General features: G+C 39.4%; 1 protein-coding gene across 1 annotated transcript in view; it reads left to right on the forward strand.

Annotated features, from left to right (window-relative positions):
• Positions 1-23,795, forward strand: part of LOC122788725 (solute carrier family 2, facilitated glucose transporter member 5-like) — a 569,090-nt gene that overhangs the window by 426,556 nt on the left and 118,739 nt on the right. Inside the window, exon 10 of the mRNA XM_044055616.1 lies at positions 13,825-13,900. Within this exon, the coding sequence (XP_043911551.1) occupies positions 13,825-13,900 (76 nt within the window). The remainder of the gene's footprint in view (positions 1-13,824; positions 13,901-23,795) is intronic.

Here is a 23,795-nt window from a genome sequence, read left to right on the forward strand (position 1 = left end):
TCACCCATTTTGCTGAGTAACATTGGGTTGTGATTCCTCACTTGTTAGAGGGGAAATTACAGTTCAATGTGCACCTGACAATAAAAGGGAAAAGCACACAGAATTTTAAGAGTCACAGATAGAGTGAATGCTTGTTGTAGCAGCATTCTGTTGTTCTTAGTGGTGTCAGTATGGGTGAGTAGGTGACCAGTACCATGAAAACGTGGTCATTAGTGGGTGATGTGCTATAATTTTGCGAATCAAGACATCAACATTCTCTTTAGAGTTGATTAGGGCATTGTTCAGGTCTTGTCTGATATGTTATCCTTACACGTACTAAGTAGGAAGGTGTACCATTTTTATACATGTGAAACAGAGAATAAAGGATTAGTTCTGAAAAAAATCATTTTAGTTAGCAGATGTAAGAAACTCGCTCTCTCTGATGGCCTCCCTATGGGAGAAATAAAGATGCCTTGTTGAATTTTCAAGCACTTTTTTCAGTTAAGTAGGTAGATGGATGAGTGTTCATGTTCTAGTACATTACATTCAGCAGGTCAGTTATTTAAAGCCAATTACAGACAATGGTGGGAGGGTCCTCATGAGCTCATTGGTGGAAAATCTGGGAGATGGAAAAACAAGGAGCCAATCCCAAAGCTTAGAGGTTAGTCCTTTATTTGAATATGACTGAAAGACCTGTGAGGCTTTACCATCTCAGCAGCCTGTGGAACCTCATTCTTAGTCAAATGTTTTTTATTTTTATTTTTATTTTAGCAAACAAAAGAAGACAACACAGCATGAGCTACCACCATAGAGCTACATTTAAAAAACATTTTCATCTGAGTTTCAATAGGGTAGTTTGCAAACTAGTTTACAGTTTCATCATTGAAAATGCCTGCTTCTACAAGGCTATCACCATATTTTATTATAGCAATAACCCACGCCTGGGTGTGGGTAATGCTGGATTTACCCACAGTTGGTGTGGTTTGGTCACGAGGGCGAAGCCCGAGTGACCAAACAAAGGCAACCGTGGGTAAACCCAGCATTACCCACACCCAGAAGTGGGTTATTGCTATTATACAATGACATTATTTAAGAAAAAAATAATTAATTTTCTTAAATAATGGCATTGTATAATGCCTCCTTGCTGCCCTTCTGCAGCTGTCTGGTATTCTGTGGCAGTTCTGATGTACTGCACATGCGTATGCCTACACAGTACACCAGAGCTGTGGGCAAAAGCAACGGAGAAAGCAAGATCTCCGTTGCTTTTTACAAACTGTTTCGCTATGTTAAATGGGTTTAACATAGCGAGACAGCTTTAAAAAAAGCAATGGGCCATTGCTTTTTTTAAAGCTGTCTCGCTATGTTAAACCCATTTAACATAGCAAAACAGTTTGTAAAAAGAAACTGTTTCGCTATGTTAAATGGGTTTAACATAGCGAGACAGCTTTAAAAAAAGCAACGGAGCCGTTGCTTTTAAAGCTGTCTCGCTATGTTAAACCCATTTAACATAGTTAAAATTTAAAAGCAACGGAGAAAGCAAGATCTCCGTTGCTTTTTACAAACTGTCTCACTATGTTAAAAGAGTTTAACATAGCGAGACAGCATTAAAAAAAGCAACGGAGAATCTCCGTTGCTTTTCTTAATGCTGTCTCGCTATGCTAAATGAGTTTAACATAGCGAGACAGTGTGAAGCAACGGAGATCTTGCGTTCTCCGTTGCTGTAAAAAAAAAAAAGAGTTATAGTAATGGAAAAAGTCCGGGCCACCGGACCTTTTTCCATTACTATAACTCTGATTTACAACGTGCACGCTGACCAGTCAGCGTGCACGTTTTTTGAATAATAATGGGGGGGGTCGTTGTATAATAGCTTGTTTTGTATCACATATAATATGAGAGGCTGTGTCTACCTTTTGCGGGGCTCATATTCCTTGAAGCATATTATGAAAGCTTTATTACAGAACTTTTTCAGTCTGACTTGTCCTTAGCAGTGCTTGTATCACATGTAATATGAGAGGATGTGCCCCTTTTATGCAGCTCATATTTCTTGAAATACATTTCAAAAGACAAATCTTCTCTTGCTTGGCAAAAAGTATTACAGTGCCTACTTATAAGAGGCTCATATACATGACTAATGTGACCAGTCCCCATTCTTCTTCCTGATGAAGACAGTCCTTTTTTATATGCAGGGGAGGCAGTCGAACTATAATAATGCACATGCACATGCACAACTCTAGAATAGGTAGTCAGCCTTCTTGAAGCCTGATCCTGTTGTCTTTCTATTTCTAGGGGACACTCCACTATGAACATGATGTTCTTAACATATGTTGTATACTCCCAAATACGTTAGTGAGGAGACAGGCACTGCCAGCCAGTGAAACTGGTATGATCAGACCATGCACACTCACTGGCAGTCAGGAAAGTGCATTAACTCCATCGTTCAGTGAGAATGTAGTGGAACAGCAGCAACTAACAGCTACTCAAGCCTCCCCAGACAGCAATATATACACATTAAATGGCAATACATCTGAAGGGGTTACATGTAATCCAGACTTGTATGTCCTGATGAGCACAAAGTGACAGAGCATTTTCAGATGGGACAGACAGGATGCATGCAGTGTTAATGTCAGTGTTTTCTGATCATTTCATGGCCAAGCCTTGCTGTGCATCAGACATTCCCTCATTTACCAAACATGAGAAAGGTTGGAGTGGGTCCCACCCATCATTATGGGCACAGGTGGATAGAGACACAATGAGAAATGTCTGCACACACTGGGTGGGAGGGTATGTCACAGAAGGAAGAGACAGGGGTCTTGAGGCAAATAGTACATTGTGCAGTAGGCAATTTCCTCCTTTGATGAGGCTGATTGCCTCCACATAACCATGACCTTCAATCACTATGCTGGCTTGTTACATTAGGAATTATCTACCTGACAGGGACAGTGTGTGACTATGGCACTGTGACTTAGATGAAGTCAGGTCATGAGGTTTCTTGCCAATGGAGGCTGAGTGTTGTGGTCACCCATAATGAAGACTGATGGAGTGCTGTTCATGTCAGATGCAGGTAAGGATGCTGTACACTGTGATGGCCCCTGTACACATCCATACCTAGTATATACCTTAAACTGACCTTGGACAACACTGATAGTATGGGCTACAATGTTGTTTCTGGGAATCTTTTGTATGGACATAGAGATTTAAGCAGTGTGTACCACCATAGATCACATAAAAACAAAGATAACTATATCCCTGGGGGTCCTCTACACATAACCAAAATGCCACTTACCCGACTTTCACATGATTGAGCAGAGCAAACCGAAAGGACAAAACAGACTGCTCGGAACATCAATGGGGAACCAACAGAAAGTAACTGCTCGGCCAGCATGTCGACCTTTGCCCCTTACCTCCATGGTAGTGTGAGCTTGGAGTTGGAATATTTAGTTAGGGGGTGTGGGGGGCACAGCCTCCCACATAGGGAGGTGTGGGGGGCAAAACCCCCCATGTGGGTGTGTTTTCTTTGCTTCCATTTTAGTGTTCTTGTTGGGCTGGCCAGTGGCTTATTTATTTAGTTCCATGTCGGTGTTCCGCACAGTTGGTGTTTTGTCCTTTTGGTGTTCTCGGCTCAATCATGTGCAGGCTGGGTAAGTGGTGTTTTGGTTATGTGTATGGGACCCAACCCTGGAGTACATGTCATCATGGATGTCACACAAAATTGCCATCATGTCCATGCTGGACAGGGTTGCAGTAGACTGTGCCTGGAAAATAGGGCACAATATCTACAGATTGATCTCAAGTGCCTTCTGCATGTCATGCCTAACTTTGACATGTGATGTCATCAAGCCCCCCCCCTATGGTGCTGTGAAATGCTGTCTATGCCAACCTCAGATTGAATATGTTCATCTGCTACTACAGATGCAAGGGGAGCATTGCTGCTATTCAGAGCCAACAGAGCCTCCATCCCCTAATTGGGATCTTGAGTGCTCAGACTGTGCAGCCTTCGGCTCGTCTATGAGTTATGTATGCCAAAATCTCTGCCTGTACTGTAGACAGATGCCCACTGTGGAATGGGAAAGATAATGCCACTGTGTCATCAGCTTGTGACTCAGGTATGTATGTCTTGTCTTCCTTATCAACCCCTGCATGGGTGCCAACATCAGAATATTGTTCTGCCCCAGCTTCCAGAGGTGTTACTGTAGCTGCTGTCTGTTTTGTGAATACACAGTGAAAGCATGTTTACATATTTCTAAACAAAGCCATGTGGCATGCATGCATGCATGTGTGGGATCTCTATGATCTATGTACCCTACAGTCCCAGTCTATCTCTGCTGCCATTCTGACATGACTGGATATCTGATGTTGCTATAGCAGAACATGTGGAACATATATGGTCTGATTATTCTGCAGTCTGCATGTGCAGTGCTAATGTACATGAATCTTCTGAATGTGGTACTAACTTGGTGCATCATCCATGGAGACATGTTGGGGTGGGTCACTGCTTAAGCCAGTGTCCTGTCCTTAAGTGATGTTCCCAGAAACACTGCCTGCCTTCAAAGACACCAAAAAGTCCTTTGGCTCTGTCAGCCTGCTGCTTCCAGATGCCCACCATGCCTGACCTCTCAGCTACCATAGAATATGCCTTTGCTCTGGCATGGTGCTGCTTATTGGCGACATGCTTACAACACTGCAGTAATGTGCAGTTGTGGCCCCCCAATAGCATTTATGTCATAGAACACTAACAGCCATATAGAGGATATTCAGCACCTCCTCTCCCCAACAAGTGCCATCCAAATGTACATACCTCTCAACGGTCCAGATTTTTGAAAAATGTCCAAATTTATGCTTCATATTTTTTGCATGTTCCTCAGAAAACAATGTGTGATTTTCTGGCAAATTATTGGGGCTTGGTGCCTCTAGATAATGCCAGACATTTGAGTTTCTAACTTCCAATCCTTCAGAAAATGCATTCTAATGCAAAGCCTGTTATTCTAACAACTTTCTAAATTTCTAAGAGCAATAATTAAATAGTATCTCTGATTATGGAGCTTTGTCCCCCCCCCCCCACATTATTTTTGGCTTTGTCTAAATTGCTTATGCTAAGAGGGTGAGAGATATGTGAATGCCTGTAGCAGGACATCATTTTTATCAGAGCAGAAACTAATCCTCCTCCACTGTTCACATCTCTTGCAGGCATGCAATCACCCATGAATACATGACACAAAGCTGTAGCTTATAGACTATATACTACTGTTACCAGGATGATGACAGTTCCAACAATGAGGGTTATCTGTTCTATCCTACTATAGTCATATGGTTAGATATTCCATACAGTAGTCATAGGGACGGATATTGGAATACATGAGGCATACATTGTTAAATATTAGTACATTTGCATTCCCCATAGGACTCATCCTTCAACTCTAATAACATGAAAAATGTCACATTTCTTGGGGAATTCAACCTTAATCTGCTCAGCCCTATCCATAATGATGTCTCAGAGTTAGAGTCCAACCTCACACAACTTGTGCATTTACCCACCCAACCAAACCTTAAAACTACCTACCACTCTTTACTTGATCAAGTAATGGCAAAATAACCTCTCCTGTTACTGTGAAACCCCATCTTCCAATGATCACCATCTCATAAGTTTTATTCCTCATCACCTATGCCACAAAATTTCCCCTAAATTAATCACGACTTTCCTTAATTTCAACGCTGCACAAGCTCAAGCAGAATCAATGGCTAACATACAAACTCAGGTCTTACTAAACATTGGGGGTCAGGCTTGGCATTCTTGGAAATCCTGCCTAGCTCCCCATATATGAAAGGACTTCATATGAGTCAGATAATTAACTGGATACCATACAATAGCTATCTTTTTAAAAACCCAACCTCCAGTTAACTCCCCCTGACTTTCCCATAGAATTTAGCTCAGCTTTCAACTGCCAACCCACTTTCATCTCTAAATACTCCTTCGCCTCCTTCTTACACTCCTGTATTCTACTTTAAATAAATTACAATTAAAGACATAAATCCAATCCTGGAACAGATATGAGTAGATAGCCCCCCCCCCCCACCAAGCAAGCACAGATAATACGAAAACCTACAAAAGTCTCACACTACAGTCCAATCTGCATACTTCCTACTTTCCTACTTTAGGAAAATATTATTATATATGCTCAGTTTTCACGGTATGTTGTCTAATCCCATCTACTTTCTTTTGACTAGCCTAGATTTCTAACTCTTATTGATTAAATCTTGATCAGTTTGGATAAAGGAATGCTAATAAGAGCCATCTTTATCACCTTTTATCAGAGCATTTTGTCTTGTAGATCACTCCATTATTGCAGACCATTTAAATAAAATATGGATTAGCTCTGATGCCATTCAGTGGCTACAAAAGTGTCTCAGTAATTCTAACTTTGCCGTCAACATTAACTCCTCAGTTTCACCTTCAACCCCCTAATTCTATAAGGTGAGTCTCAAGGCTGCATACTCCTCTTATTCCCTATCTACTTTAATAAACTCCCTTACAATCTACCTCACCTCTCTCTCACTTTATGATGATAACATGGTCCTACTCCATTCTAATCATTCCATATCATCACTGCAAAATGAATGATAAGCAGATGTTCTATCCTTTATTCTAATGTTTAGTAATAAATACCTTTTACTAATATGGTGCTGCGGTAGCGTTGTCACCTCACAGTTAAGACGTTGTCCTGTTCGATTCTCAGCTAGCGCGTCTTCTGTGTGGAGACATGCGTGAATGGGCGTACCTTCATTGAAGGTTGTGCGTCAGAGCTGGCAACTCGGTACGTAAAAATCTACTGCCAATCATGAGCGGACCGGAGTTCTGCTGTGGCGACCCCTAACCAGGAAAAGCCAAAAGACACAACAACAACAACAACCTTTTACTAATGTCTTCCACAAGGAAAATTATGTTCTTTGGTACAAAGAAAAAAAACTCTACAAAACCTGTGATTCATTACAAATCTTTGATCACAAAAATATTCACACGAAAAATCAATTCCTTCAAATATATGGGAAGAAAATATTATTTCTTTCAAATATATAGGAATCTGGCTAGATCCCTCTTTCAATTTTTCATCTTCATCTGAAAAATACAAGAAAATGATTAACACATATTTTTTCTCTGTGAAAATCTCTCCTTTCTTTGTCATGCCTTGAGAACAGGCAAAGGCACTTTGCTGTCAAAGATAGAAGAAGGTCTCCCTTCAACTGCAGTACCATCTAAAGGGAATGACACAACCATTCAAACCTTCTCTAGTAACATCTGCTGATTTATCACACTCTATCCAAGGCATGAACACCTCTGTAAAACTACTGAAAACATAAATGGCTTTCAGTCAAAGAACTGACTTCCTGTTCGGTTCACACCTTTTCAAACAACCTGTACTGTAGTTGTTAAACTCATAAAATAGTTTGAACAAGAATAAAAACACTGTGATGCAGCAGAGATAAAATAGATTCCTTCCTATAATATAAGATGTCACAACCATTCAGGACCCATTCTCCAAAACCCAAAATATCCAGTTTTCATTGCATGGACCAGTGCTTCTACATTTTAGGCTTTAATCTCTGGCACTCTTTCTCATCCTGTTTTAACGAGACTATATCCTAGCCCAAATTGTGGTCACAGATAAAAATCATCTTCAAAGACATCAAAATGCAGCTGTCTTGTCTTAAGACATATGACCTACTCAACATCTTTTCTTACTTTCTCACATTCGAATTCCTTATCATCTCATCACCAACCTGCATGATATGCATTTCAAGCAGTTATCCAATAAACAATCTGACACATACATATTTTTGTGCATATCACATACAATTTGTTTCAGTTTTTGTATTATATACTCTTATTATACATGATATACATTTGAGTTCTTGTTTTGTGGTTTTCTTGTACTGTTGCTCTGCATTACTTTTGTCATGACAATTGTTTTTCTATTTCACTCCAGACTGAGACTGAAGTTGATCATTTGCAGTTAATGGTCTACACTGTTTAACAATTTCAAATAAAATAAATCAGGTTTATCAGATATGTATAGGGTAGGATAACCATCCCTGCTGCCAGAAGGAGGGGACACCTGGGGAAATGGCAGTGACACAACCCTACCCTAGTACAGTTGAGGAAAATATTTGTACAAGTATAGAGATGTTGTATGTAGTAAATCACCTTATTTGCGAAAGGAATAAGCAAGGACACATGGTCCTGATACTGCAAGCTACCTGTTCCCTATAAGCTCTACAAACAGGAAACCCATGCAGGCACATGTATTCATATTGCCTGCCCTTTTCAATGTGAATTCAGTGCAAGGTTGCATATCCTTACGAGAAAAAACAAAAACAAATCATCACATACTTTCAGAATAATGTGTACCTTCTCAGAGCTCGCTATAGTTTCAGAAACGCTGTTCTTCCTGTTAATACTGCTGCCCAGATATCCATTTTATTTTTGTGAACTTAGTTTGTCCCATTATACCTACAGCATGTTTTAAAAGCAGACCTGAGTTAATATTTGTACATAGAATGCAAACTAAAGCTCACTCAGTCAGCAAAGTTTTTAAGGGTTTTAGAAGTTGTTAATCACTGTTGAAAAACAAATGTATTTGACAAAATACATTTCCCTCATTTTAAACAGAAGGAAGTAAAGTAGTGGAAATGCAATTTAGCTTGAATTTCTGAATAGAAGTTGTGAACTTTTTGAGAAATGCAAGGCAGTTTACTAAGTTTGCCCCACATTCGTTGCCACATCACAGTCACTACATGTACCATCTGATGCACTGAACCTTTCCCTTTCACTGTACGTCTCTGGGGCATTATTGTTTCTCTTTGAATAAACTCCCTTTCTGTGAAGAGATTTTTTCCTCAAACACATCTCTCTGCATTCTCCTAATTAGGATAAGAACTGTTCCAGAAAAGTGATTACTTCTTGCATGTACTGACACAGTGAAGTATTCAAAAAACTTTGCAATGTGTTTTCTCCCTTCCTTTCCAGGAATCATACAGTGAAGTCCTTAATTCTGTTTGCTTCTGGTATCTGATGTAGACCTTGCATTTAGTAACTACTCACATTGTGTTTCTTTATCTTTTCTAAAGTGTAGTCCTCATAAAATCCAGATGTGGACAATGTGTTCGAAGTGATGTTTTACCAGTGATGGATAGACAGGTACATCTGTCTTCATCTTTCTGCTACTAGTCCTGTCTGTATATTACAACATTCACTTTGCTCTATCAGCATCACTGCTGCACTTCCTCATCTTTACTTCACGCACTAGGATCACTGTTTCCTGATCACTTTTACTTTACACAGTAGGATCACTGTTCTCTGATCACTTTTACTTTACACAGTAGGATCACTGTTTCCTGATCACTTTTACTTTACACAGTAGGATCACTGTTTCCTGATCACTTTTACTTTACACAGTAGGATCACTGTTTCCTGATCACTTTTACTTTACACAGTAGGATCACTGTTCTCTGATCACTTTTCTTTACACAGTAGGATCACTGTTTCCTGATCACTTTTACTTTACACAGTAGGATCACTGTTCTCTGATCACTTTTACTTTACACAGTAGGATCACTGTTCTCTGATCACTTTTCTTTACACAGTAGGATCACTGTTTCCTGATCACTTTTACTTTACACAGTAGGATCACTTTTCTTTACACAGTAGGATCACTGTTCTCTGATCACTTTTCTTTACTCAGTAGGATCACTGTTTTCTGATCACTTTTACTTTTTGGTCTGTGCAATGGAGCCTAGTTTGTAGGGTTTGGAGGAGAGGACCCATGGGTGCCGGAACTATAGATCCAGAAGGAGGGTGAGCCTCCACCACTTTTACAGCTGTAAGACCTGTTGGGTCTTGTTCTCTTATTGCTCTGTGTTACAGGAGTTATGCTGCCACTGTTCTGTTGGTGCTGCTTGAGCCAGAGTCATACCAGTAAGGAGAGTTTTGTTCTTTTATTTGCAGGAGTTATGCTGCTCTTGTGTGTGTGTGTGTGTGTGTGTGTGTGTGTGTGTGTGTGTGTGTGTGTGTGTGTGTGTGTGTGTGTGTGTGTGTGTGTGTGTGTGTGTGTGTGTGTGTGTGTGTGTGTGTGTGTGTGTGTGTGTGTGTGTGTGTGTGTGTCTGTGTGTTATACCTGGTGGTTAGTCTTACTCAGGCTCAAACAAGAACCTGAATTCTCCACTCTTGTGATTCAAGGAGTTGAGTCCATAGCTCTCAACTGTCCAGATTTTCACAGGATATTTGGCTCATACTTTTGATCTGTTCCTCTTAACATTTGTGGTTTTCTGGCAAATCAGTGAGTACTGAATTCACTAAAGAATGATAGCCCTTTATGTTTCAGTCTTCCTATCTTTCAGGAAACACATAGTAACACATACGACTTTATTTTAACAACTTTCTAAGATTATACAAGCAATATTTAAAATGTGTCCCTGGTTTTGGGCCCTTGCCCCCCCAAATAAATTTAGGCTTTTTCCAGATTTCTTGTGCTGTGAAGTTGAGAGATTTTGTTGAGAGTCAAATGGATTTTACAAGAGCTGAGAGCTTAAGGTGAAGAGAAGTTTAGTGCTACGTATTTGCATTGTTAGTAGCACAACAGGTAGTATACTTGCTTTTGATGCAGAAGGCTGTGGGTACTACTCCCACAGTATGCAGATGGATCGCTGATACTGTAATGTGTTGTACTTTAAAGGGAGTAGATGCTGCAGTCCTATGAATGTCCTCCTTTGGAGGAGTTACCTAGTAACTATGAACTGGTTATCAGTTTGCCATCCATTCTCCATTACAAAATTACTAGTTTATCATTTTTTTAATGTAGCATAGGCAATTTATTCTTCAAGGGCAACTGGCACTTTATTTGTAGATGAAACAATGAAATATAAAATTGTTTGCTAGCAGCAACCTCTTCATTAGTTACAGATCCCTTTAATGTGGAATTATTTAGATGACTTGCTTCTGCAGAGATTTTGCATATTTTCTGATATTGGTGGATTGTAATGACAAAAGTTTGAGTGGCCTTTTATGCTTGAAATTTTCTGAAATGGATAGTTTTTTCATTATTGGTTCATACTTTTTGTTTCATTGATTACTAAAAGACTGTTCCAAACTACAAATGTAAAACACATTCTGACAAGTGGTGCTCTATTATATAAGGAATATAATTTAATACAATCAGGAAGGTGAATCAAAGAATGCATACATGTATGCTTGCTCACAGGATGCAGTAGATCAACATAGGGGAAAAGACCAGTCATCAATGGAGTCCCCCAGGGTTCGGTGCTGAGACTTTTTCTGTTTGGCATACATATCTCAAAAGTAAAAGGAAATACCAAAGGGCTTTGGCCGACTAAGTTTGAGATGACTGTAAGCTAGAAGCAGTTATTGAATTTCCAAATGACTTAACCATCATGCAGGAAGGTTTGCCCCAAACAATAACTGGTGTCAGAATCATGAATTGAAACTAAACCCCAAGAAATACATTATCATATCCTTTGGGAAGTCATCTACTCCAGGCATCTGCCGAACTGACAATGCCTCCCCGAGAACTGACCCAGTTGTTTAGCATTTGGGAACTTGTGTGTATAGTGACCTAACTTTTGACCAATATGTGTCCAGAGTCATAAGAAAGTCTGTATTGCACACCTTATAAACAAATTGATTGTGAGTAGATCTAGAGATGTTATTGTCCCCTTTTACAAAGCTCTCATTAGGTCAATCATCTTGTATAATGCCCACTTTGGCATGTATCTGTCCAGCCCCATGCAACAATTGGAATACCCACAGAGATACCTTACTAAAAGAATACAAGTCCTAAACAATAGGTCTTGCATGGACCACCTCAAAGATTTATCACTATACTCAGTATCCTGCAGAGTGCTTAGAGGTGACAGGTCTGGCATACAAGGCATTCTCCGACCTAATACAGATGGACCTACTGAACATCAACAAGTCAAATGGCATCAGAAATACTCAGTCCAGGTATCTAAACTGAATGTTGTTTAGAGATGGATATTTATCACAGAGGCTACCATTATTCCAGAACAAACGATCCATTCAAGTAAAACAAAGCTCATCCCTGTCCATATTCAAATGCAACTTGGATCTAACGATGGGTAATAGCAAATGTACTCCAGGATTGCCCCTCATGCCATTAATGGATAGACGCAGTTTCTAAATGCTGCATCCCTTACATGGGTCCCCTCAAATTATCGCTAGTATGATCACATTTATTCTCACCAGGGCTAATATACAATTAACAGCCATGGGATACATAAGAACAATCAGGAAATGTTAATTCAGGCACTAAAAGGGAAATTGGCTAAGCTTAAAGTGTCCTCCAAGTGAACCTATGTTGTGGTAGTAAATAGTTTTAAAAAATTGCCCTTTTTAGATCACTAAGTGCCCCTCGTATCCTCTGCCCCCCCCCAGTCTTCAACATCTTCCGGCACCTCTGAGAGGATCAAAGTGGTAAGGTTTCAAAGGTTGTGTGCTGATGCATTGTTGAATAGTTTGGAGGCTAGTGGAGTGAAGGACTCACCTTAGATGTACTCATTTTTGTCAATCTTTACACTTATTTTCCCAGATAATTTTTTTTGCCTTAATTTGGAATCGGTTTTATCAGTCTTTGTATAGCTCATCAACCAGTGAAAGGGCTAGCATATATTTTTAGCCATACTTACCTAACAAATCCTTTTTATATTAGTAAATTATGTCAAAGTGTTTTAAAACATTAAAGAAGATGAGTTAGCCTACTTGGGGCAGGGAGTGAATGAAGTGGATAACAATATATTCACTTTTCTAGATTGATTTAATTAACTTAGCCAAATGTAATGTGAAGAGGCTGATGCTGTTGGAAGTTGTTTGTTTTTTTCCCTCTAGACTGGAGTCAGCATATCCAGAATGAATGTGTGATTGTCTAGTGAGCTAATTGAACCCTGTTCTGACGTTAGGTTGTGGGTTTTTTTATTCAGACTTGGAGTAATTTCTTGTTTTATTTTTGTAAGTGGAGTAACTTCTTTCATTTTTATGTGTGTGCATATATGTGTATATATGCATAACTCTCAGCTGCTCTTGAATTTGCACAACATCCCAAATTTTGCCTCATGTTTTTGTTGTGTCCCTTATAAATGCTTTGATTTTCTGGTAGATCGCTGAGGACTACAGTCAGTAATGTTAGTTATTAGAGTTTCATATTGTTCAGAAAAATCATGCTGATGCAAAACCTTTTGCTCTATTAAATTTTAGGTGAATTGAATTAAATTAATATATAAAATTGTCCCTGATTTTGGGTCTTCATCCCTATTATTTTTGGATTTGTCCAGAATTCTTGAGAGAGCAGTTAAGGGGTATGTGCGCATATGTTTAGTGCTTAAGATGGAGAAAGTAAGAGACAGTAGGGATTTTTAAAAAAAAAAATTGTAACAGCATGTGAGGAAAAAAATAATTTGCCAACATCTTAAAAGTAACTGCTGTTACCTTACCAAATTATTTTATTGTATAGTGGTACTTATTTTTCTGCAAGCTCTGTATGGTAGTTTAGGCAACCCTCTGTGAGGCATTACAGCCAATGAGAGGATAGGTTTTTGCATCCATTTTCTGAGATTAATTAAGACTACAGCAGCCCAAAAGTGGCAAATTCCTTAACAATAGTACATGAATTTGAAACTGTATATGCGTTCTTATTCTTTAGCACACCATCAGGTACCAAAATTGAGAATAATTGCTTTAGATTACTTTGGGCTAGATGTGTTATTTGCTATTGTAACCTAGCAGTCATTGACTTCATCCCTTATCTATTTCTGCTCCTGCCTCAGGCTAAAGTACTTTGGATGCACTATGTCAGTGTCATCTGTGTGATTGGAATCATTGCTGGATTCTGCATTGGACCAGGTGGGTATAGTTCTCCTTTTAGTGAAACACATGTAAAGTCAGTAAACTGTTTTTATTTATGTCTTAAGTTATTTAGAGTCAATGTTACAATATCATTGTTTTTGGTGTAAAATGATGGTTTCGTAAATTTACAGTTTTTTAGTTTGTAAACAGAGTTCTTTGTTGAATCGAAATAGCTATTTGAAATTAATTTTATTCAGATTTCAAAAACTGTGATAACATCAGTTTGTGCTTCAAAATAAACATTTGCAGTGTATCAGCCTAAATCATGAAACAGAATCACAGGAGTATAGATGACCCCTGGAATGGTTTAGTTAGAGGGTACTAAGTGTACAGACAAATTTTGTAGAAAAATATAACTATGGGTACTGTGAAAGCAAAGCATTGTACAGAATATATGCAGAATGTCGCAAAATAATTCAGACTTGTTTTGCATGAAACAGAAGTACAATCTTCTAATATGACAGAAAAAGTGCGCGCGCGCGCGCGTGTGTGTGTGTGTGTGTGTGTGTATGTGTGCGTGTGTGCGTGTGTGTGTGTGTGTGTGTGTGTGTGTGTGTGTGTGTGTGTGTGTGTGTGTGTGTGTGTGTGTGTGTGTGTAGTTTGCACAGAATGAACCATTTTAAAAGCAGGGGTCTGTATCAGTGCATTGTAGCTCCTAGCTCCTCTGGTCACATCAAGATTTTCAAAAGGAAGTAGTTGAAAGCATTTTGTGGAATATTGTTATTGGTTTTGCTCCCTGCTAGTGAAGGCTTTGAATTTTGTACTTCTTTTTGCATTTTCTTACTTCTCTTTGTAATTATTGCTTAATTATGTGATGTGCAATGGCATAATGCTATAACTGCCTAACCACATGAATTTAATTCACTGCACCATTTTATTTGCCTTTCCTGGACAGCTTTCCACAGTTCTTATGAAAATGAAATTATGGAATGTGCCAGAATATCAAATGATTATTTAGAAACATTCCCACAACCACAGCATCCCTCAGCTACTGTAATCCTTTTTGGGTCTATATTAGAACACCGAACATTCAAAATTTCGAGTGTTCTAATATCGAAGAAACAGAAAACCAAATGTTTTCCTAGGGAAAGAAATCAGTTGTCCATTTCTGTTGCTTTGGTATTTTCAGCGCTGTGGTGGAAAGTTACGGGTCGGGTTCAGGTAAGTGTGCGATTGTGTGGACATGAGGGTTAGGGCGGGTTAGGTGAGTTAGGGTTAGGGAGCAGGTCAGGTAAGTGTGCGATTGTGTGGATGTGAGGGTTAGGGCAGGGTAGGTGAGTTAGGGTTAGGGCACGGGTGAGGTGACTGTGCGATAGTGACGGACCTTAGGGTTAGGGTTTGGATTAAGGTAAGTGGATAGTTAGTGGTGTATGTATAGTTTAGTGTATGGTTAGGTGTAAGAGTTTAGGTGTATGTGTGTGGATTGCTCTTTGTTTGGTGTGCGTGTGTTGTGTATGTGTTTTGGAACAGCAAATTTTTTCCCTAGGAAAAAATTTGCTGTTCTGAATGTTCGATGTTTTAAATTTCGATTCATAGGGTTCGATATTAGAACACTCGAAATTTTGAATGTTCAGTGTTCTAATATAGACCCTAATTTTCATATGGCTACTTGTGAATTCTTTCATTTTTATTATTGTCACTATTGGCCCAAATGCTACCTTTCTATAAGAATACATTGCTCCTTTTCTGTCTTGCTTCCTGAAATTTTTTTAATTTATACATTTTTGCAGTGAATTTTTTTTTCTATGCTACCAATCACTTCCACTTTATAAAATACATCAGTCTTGTTGACCTATAGGCTTTATGCAAGTGGATGGTCTTTTCATTTTGTATTTATTACCGCCGTCAGTCACAACTTATTAAGAAGGACTGAGTTATTCATTTTATTGTTTATTTCATATGTGTTTGCTGGTTAAATTCCACTGAGGAAACAGCAGTCTTACAGGAGCAGCTATGATGTTGCAATCTGTAACATAGTTATGAAGTAAAAATTAAATTACTGATAAAAACAAACAAATGTGGTATGTATAATAAACCAGTTAGTTATAATGATACAGACATATGGTTTTAGTGCATTGATTTTAACTAATATCATAATAATGTTAAGTGGGCAATAGTTACTATATGTACACATATGTGCTTTAACTAACAGGCTCCTTGTAGTACAATACGTAATAAAGAAGAGATTCATTTTTTTCATTCATTCATCATTTTGTAAATCATTTTATTTACATATTTGCATGTATGTTTGTTTATTCATATTTTACTAAACCTGCATCACCCTATTTGTATAAAAATGGACCCAGGGAGAAAGTTCCCATAACAAATGGGAGCAATCCACTTCAGTTTCTTTTCATCTAGTGTGATGATTGCTGAAAACATCAAGATTACACAGCCGTTGATGGAGGACATCATACATCTCAGTCTTTAAGCACAAGAAATATGGACAAAAACAAAAATAAAGCGGGGACAAAGGGGCTAACATTAGAGACAATTTTTAAAGTTTTGCTTGTACAAACTTAGAAAATGGCTAGACTAACAGGTTTTCATTAGCATATATTTTCTGAAGGATATAAAGTCTTCTTTTTCTTTCGGCTGGTCCCATTAGGGGTCGCCACAGTGGCTCATCTGTTTTCATTTCTTCCTTTTCTCTGCATCTTGCTCTGTCACACCAACCACCTGCATGTCCTCTCTTACGACATCCATAAACCTTATCTTAGGCCTTCCTCTTTTCGTCTTACCTGGCAGCTTCATTGTTAGCATCCTTTTCCCAATATACCCAGCATCCCTCCTCAGCACGTCCAAACCAACGCAGTCTCACCTCTCTGGCTTTGTCTCCAAACCGTCCAACCTGGGCTGACCCTCTAACATACTTATTCCTAATCCTGTCTACCCTCGTCACACCCAGTGCAAATCTTAACATCTTTAACTCTGCCACATCCAGCTCTAACTCCTGCCTTTTTGTCAGTGCCACTGTCCCCAACCCATATAACATAGCTGTTCTCACTACTCTCTTGTAGACATTCCCTTTCACTCTTACTGGTACTCGTCTGTCACAAATCACTCCTGGCACTCTTCTCCATGCACTCCACCCTGCCTGTTCTCTCTTCTTCACCTCTCTTCCACACTCGCCATTACTCTGAACTGTTGATCCCAAGTATTTAAACTCATCCACCTTCTCCAACTCTACTTCCTGCATCCTCACAATTCCATTATACTCCCTCTCATTCACACACATATATTCTGTCTTAGTCCTGCTGACCTTCATTCCTCTTCTCTCTAGAGCATATCTCCACCTCTCCAGGGTCTTCTCAACCTGTTCCCTACTCTCACTACATATCACAATGTCATCTGCAAACATCATAGTCCACGGGGACTCCTGTCTGATCTCATCTGTCAACCTTTCCATCACCACTGCAAATAAGAAAGGGCTCAGAGCTGATCCTTGATGTAATCCCACCTCCACCTTAAATGCATCTGTCACTCCCACTGCAGATCTCACCGCTGTCACACTACCCTTGTACATATCCTGTACCACTCTTACATACTTCTCTACCACTACCGACTTCCTCATACAATACCACATCTCCTCTCTAGGCACCCTGTCATATAATTTCTCTAAGTCCACAAAGACACAATGCAACTCCTTCTGACCTTCTCTGTACTTCTCCATCCACTCTCTCAGAGCAAACATCACATCTGTAGTTCTCTTTCCAGGCATGAAACCATACTGCTGATCACTAATCATCACCTCCCTTCCTAACCTAGCTTCTACTACTCTTTCCCATAATTTCATGCTGTGACTGATCAATTTTATCCCCCTGTAGTTGCTACAGCTCTGCACATCACACTTATTCTTAAAAATCGGGACCAAAACACTTTTTCTCCATTCCTCAGGCATCCTCTCACTTTCCAAGATTTCATTAAACAATCTAGTTAAAAACTCCACTGCCATTTCTCCTAAACACCTCCAAGCATCCACAGGTATATCATCTGGACCAACAGCCTTTCCATTCTTCATCCTCTTCATGGCTATCCTTACTTTGTCCTTGCTAATCCATTGCACTTCCTGATTCACTATCCCCACATCATCCAACCTTCTCTCTCTCTCATTCTCTTCATTCATCAGCCCCTCAAAGTACTCTTTCCATCTGTTCAACACACTCTCCTCACTTGTGAGTACATTTCCTTCATTATCCTTTATCACCCTTACCTGCTGCACATCTTTCCTAGCTCGGTCCCTCTGTCTAGCCAATCGATACAGGTCCTTTTCTCCCTCCTTAGTGTCCATTCTTTCATACAACTCTCCATATGCCTTATCCTTAGCCTTTGCCACCTCTCTCTTTGCCATGCACCTCATCTCCTTATACTCCTGTCTACTTTCTTCATCTCTCTGACAATCCCACTTCTTCTTCGCCAACCTTTTTCTTTGTATACTCTCCTGTACTTCCTCATTCCACCACCAGGTCTCCTTGTCCTCCTTTCTCTGTCCAGATGTCACACCAAGCACCTTTCTAGCAGTCTCCCTTACTAGCTCTGCTGTAGTTACCCAGCTGTTCGGTAACTCTTCACTGCCACCCATTGCCTGAATTAACTCTTCTCTGAACTCCACCTTACAATCACCATTTTTCAATTTCCACCATTTGATCCTTGGTGCTGCCCTCACACTCCTCCTCCTCCTCTTCTGGATCACCAACGTCATTCTACAGACCACCATTCTATACTGCCTAATTACACTTTCCCCCATAACCACTTTACAGTCCCCATCAAACTGGCCCTCCTGCATAGGATATAATGCACCTGTGTGCATCTCCTTCCACTCTTGCATGTCACCCTATGCTCCTCCCTCTTGTTAAAATGCGTATTCACCACAGCCATGTCCATCCTTTTTGCAAAACCCACTACCATCTGACCTTCTGCATTCCTTTCCTTAACATCATACCTACCCATCACTTCCTCATCCATTCTGTTCCCTTCACCAACATGCCCATTGGAATCTGCTCCAATCACCACTCTCTCTCACCCTTGGGTACAGTCATCACCACTTCATCCAACTCACTCCAAAATTTTTCTTTCTCATCCATCGCACACCCAACTTCCGGAGTATATGCACTAACAACATTCATCATTACACCATCAGTTTCCAGCTTCATAAACCTCACTCTATCTGACACTCTTTTCACCCCCAAAACACTCTAGGCATACTGTTCCTTGAGGATAACCCCTACCCCATTTCTCCTCCCATCCACATCATGATAGAACAATTTGAACCCACCTCCAATACACCTGGCCTTACTTCCCTTCCACCTGGTCTCTTGCACACACAATATATCAACCTTCCTTCTGTCCACCATATCAACTAGCTCTCTCCCTATACCAGTCATGCTGCCAACATTCAAAGTTCCTACCCTCACTACCACACTCCTAACCTTTCTACTCTCTTCCTGCATTTGGCCTTGCCTTCCCCCTCTTCTTCTTCTTCTCCTCCTCCTTCGGCCAACAGTAGACCAATTTCTGCCAGCACCCTGTTGGCTAACAGTATTGGTGGCGGTCATTGTTAACCCAGGCCTCGACCAATCTGATATGTAAATCTGTATTGTTTTCTCCATATCTCATTTGGCAAATGTTTTACGCCGGATGCCCTTCCTGACGCAACCCTCACCATTTATCCAGGCTTGGGACTGGCACGAAGAAATGCATATAAAGTCAGAAACTTAAATGTATGTAATTTTATGATTTGCAGTTAAAAGCTGTGGAGGACAGCAGTCCTATGACCTCCTTATTTTTTCAGCTTTCACTAACTACCAATGAAAAGAACAGTTCTTAAGGAGTTAGTCCTTTGACAAGTTGGCTGTAAATAACTTTGCAAACTTCACATTGCATTTAACAGCCGAAACTTGATGAACTAAACCACTATACAATGCTTAATTAAAGAAAAGAAGAAATGTAGCATGCTACTGCAAACACATGCCATTAATGACATTTTCATTACATATTTTCATATTCTCCAAATACTAATCACATTATATTGATAACATATACATACTATAGAAGCATTTCATAGCATTTTTTTCATTTAATTTTTATATAATTTTCATTGAGGATTACACCGATTTATTAATATTAAGTAGCAATCCTCAAGAGTGAAGATGATAAATGAATCTTACTTCTTTTAAGTATGTTTCTTGGATTTCAACATGTGGCAGATTGTGTTTTTTTTACTGTATGTAGCTAATGAAATTCAGTGCTAGTAGGATGCATGAACCTTGAAGGTTTCAAGGGTTCATAGCTAAGTACTAGGCAATCAGTCTGCAGACCTTTCCAAATCTAACCACTATACCATAAACAAAAGTTCCCTCCAGTCTCAAGGAGGGCAACTGAAGATGGATCAGGGAAGAATTTGAGGCTGCCCATCCAATTATCTAGGGTTACCTTGAAGGTAGCAAAACTGCTACTCTGACATATAATGGAAATTTATTCTGAGCGTGGGGATACATTGGGATATGAATATACTATACTAATATGCTTATTTATTTGTTGAAGAAGGTTCATTTCCTTAACTGGGTATTTGAGGAGCCATTTGTTCTTCAAAGGAATAAGATTTCAAGGAGGGTTGGATCTTTCATGGTTTAAAAAGCTAGACACAGATCACTATGGATGTGTCCAAAAGAGACCATGTACAGAGAGGATTACCAATCTGTGTGTATAACTGCGTGTCTTAAGGCTAATTATCTTTTAGGATAGGAATCTCTGAGATCTGTCAAGATGAGTAATGTACTTAGAGAAATATATGCCATATTAGGCATTATATATTCAATAATGTGTCTGATGCTAGATGATTAAAGACGAATTATGATTTCTACAGATCTTAAGAAAATACCATTGGAAATTAGATTAGACAGATAGAAGGCTTTCTGAAGTGATGCGAAAATGTGATGGTCAAAAGATAAAGAATTATCAACAAGAATGACTAAATCATTTATGACAATGGCTGATGTGGGTTGTCTAGATAGTATGATGTAGAAATGCTTTGTTTACAAATCCTACTTTTTTTTTTTACATTTAATTTGAGATCTTTGTCCTTGCACTAATTGTTAAAATACTCCAAGCCATTATGGAGCTATTATGAGCCAGTGAAAGACTGAATAACAACACCCACTTTACAGTCTTCTGCAAACTTAGATATTTATAGGCCAGAGTTACTGGTCTGATGAGATGAGAAACAGATATCAGAATGGAGAGGGACAAACACTAAGACTTTTGGTACACCACTGGCAACCTTTTTGTGTTCATAACTGGCAACTGTTACTCTAAACACATTTTAGCTGTCTACTGAACAATAACAAGATTTATATTCAAATGTATGTATATTAATAATGCCTGCATGGTAAAAGTGTCATATGCCTTTGCCATGTCTGGATATGCTGTATGTGCTGCATAACTGCTGTCTACTGCTTCAGTGACTTTAAAGAAAACGGGATTAAATAGACAGGACCTATTTTTCAAATCCAGATTAATGAAGTTCCAGGGTTAAGAGTAGTTTTCAATGTCCAAATTAATGAGGTATAAGATAAGTTCCATAGCTTCATATATGAAGCTAGTGAGACTAATGGGTCTGGAGCTGCCAAGGTCCATGGTTAGACCACTGGCATTACAATGGCTGATTTACATGCTTTGGTGATGTCACAAGTGGAGAGGCTAAGAGTAAAGGGTTAAGTCTGGGTTCATATAGACCATATTTGGTACTGATAATCAGGCAACCTGGTGTGTTATCAAGACCCATGGTTGAGGTGTTCATAGCTTTTAAGAAGCTGAGAAGATTTGTTCCATAGTAATTATAGGGGTGTAAGTCAGCCAGTTTATTGCTGGATAGTTGACATCCTCCAGTAGAAAGTGTTGGATTTAATATGGATTTCAACTGATGTGTTAAGATTACTGGTCAGAAGGGGACATATAGTGTGTTTTATTAGTGGCTATGGAGGGATAAGTAATCATGTAAATGATTATTTGAGGATCTATGACTTTGCATTTGGTGTTAATGATTATTTGAACATCTAGGACCTCAAATTTGATGTACCAGTGAATCAGTTATGATGTAATGATATCCTTAATAAATACTGATACTCCTCCACAGTTTCCAATAAGTCAGAAGATATGATAGGCACTGAACCCAGGAACATATAGGGTGCTGTCATTGACATGAAACCATGTTAGTGTAGCTTTGCAGATATGAATGTGTTCAAACTGTAGGAAGTCCTCTAGTTTGAGCGTTTTTAAGACTCTTGGCAATAAGTAGAGATACTTTAATGTGTTCCAAATTAGGATGAAATTTCCAGCAGGTGGAATCTGCCTAAAAAGCCACTAAAGGGCAACATTATTCAGAAAGTGATAGCCATAGGAAAAGAGGTGCAGACCATCCTTGGCAAAACAGGAAGACTTGTCAGTCATCTTGTCCCAAGCTGACACATACTGGATTTCCCTAGAGTGATACCAGGTATGTAGCCAATTACTAAAGTTAATTATTTTGATTTTGAATGCTAGCTTCATGCTGGGAATGGCAAAATACATCCCAAGACCAGTGTCTTTCCTACCCAGAACTCAGCCATAATGAACTTAATCATATCCTTTTGAATGCCCATCTTGGTAGAGCCCCAAAGGATTTTTACCCCCACATGAACTACTACCAGGTTATAACCATGTCTGTGAGGATGAAGAGATCTAATAACCCCTGTTATAAACTGGATCCTGACTCTTGAAAGATAGCAAAACGTGACTCCATTCTTATCCAGTCTAGCAGGGGTGGTGTTCATATGCATGACAGCAGAGTCACTTATTACTATAATACTGATGTGTGCTTATGTATTCTCACTGGGCCTTAATAGATTAGAATTTGCACCTTTTTGACTTTTAGATATGTGTGCTGGCTGTTGACATGCTTGGGTGAAAGTGATTGTATTGCTGTGTGAACTGAGGTTTAATAATTATTAGTTGGGGAGGCTTAAGCAATATTCTTATAACTACCTAAGCATAAGCTGATATAGTGGAGGCAATCAATGATGTACGTGTATGTGAGTTGTGCTTATTGAATGTGTTCTAAGATGAGAAGTTAGTCTCTGTGTTTGATAAATATGTACACCTATCATATTAAATCATTGTGAGGTAATAAATAAAGTGTTTTTGGTAAACATGAGGCAGTTGCTACACTGCCTCAGAATCATCATCATCATCAAGCAAATGGCTTGATAGTTACCAACACATGTTTCAGGAAGAGAGACAGTCACAAGATCACATATAAGAGTGGCCAACATGCAACTCAGGTAGATTTCTTCCTAGTAAGGAATGGACACTGGGGTAGAATCAATAATTGCATAGTCATCTCCAATGAAATGGTTGGCCCACAGCATAAACCACTGGTTGGCACAATTAGTTGCACGCAGTGGTCAGAGAAGGCAATAAGGTCAACAGACACCAGGCTGAAGACCTGGAAGTTGACTGGAAAGAAAGTACAACAGCTCAAGGACTCCAGCATCCCAAGAACAGGAGAAAATAGGTGGAGTTGAAGAATGGTAGCACCTCATAACAACATGTGTGAAGACTACTGAACAGATATGTGGCTGTGCCAGGTATGAAAATCAGATACATATGGAAAGGTGATGGTGGAATGCAGAAGTCCAGGAAGTCATCAAAAAAAGAAAGAAGGAGTGCAGGAAAAGGTGGGAGATAGAAAAGAATGACTAGGCTAAGAAGGAGTACTGGCTGGCTAACAAAGAAGCTAAAAAAAGAGTTGCAGTAGCAAAGAACAGGGCATTGGAGGCACTTTACCAGCTTCTGGAAAGTCATTCAGTAGGTGGCACAAGGAAACTATATCAGGTTGCAAAGCAAAGACAGAAAG

The sequence above is a fragment of the Protopterus annectens genome, chromosome 14.part0 (genome assembly GCF_019279795.1).
Source record: "Protopterus annectens isolate FY-2018-M chromosome 14.part0, PAN1.0, whole genome shotgun sequence".
NCBI lineage: Eukaryota > Metazoa > Chordata > Ceratodontiformes > Protopteridae > Protopterus > Protopterus annectens.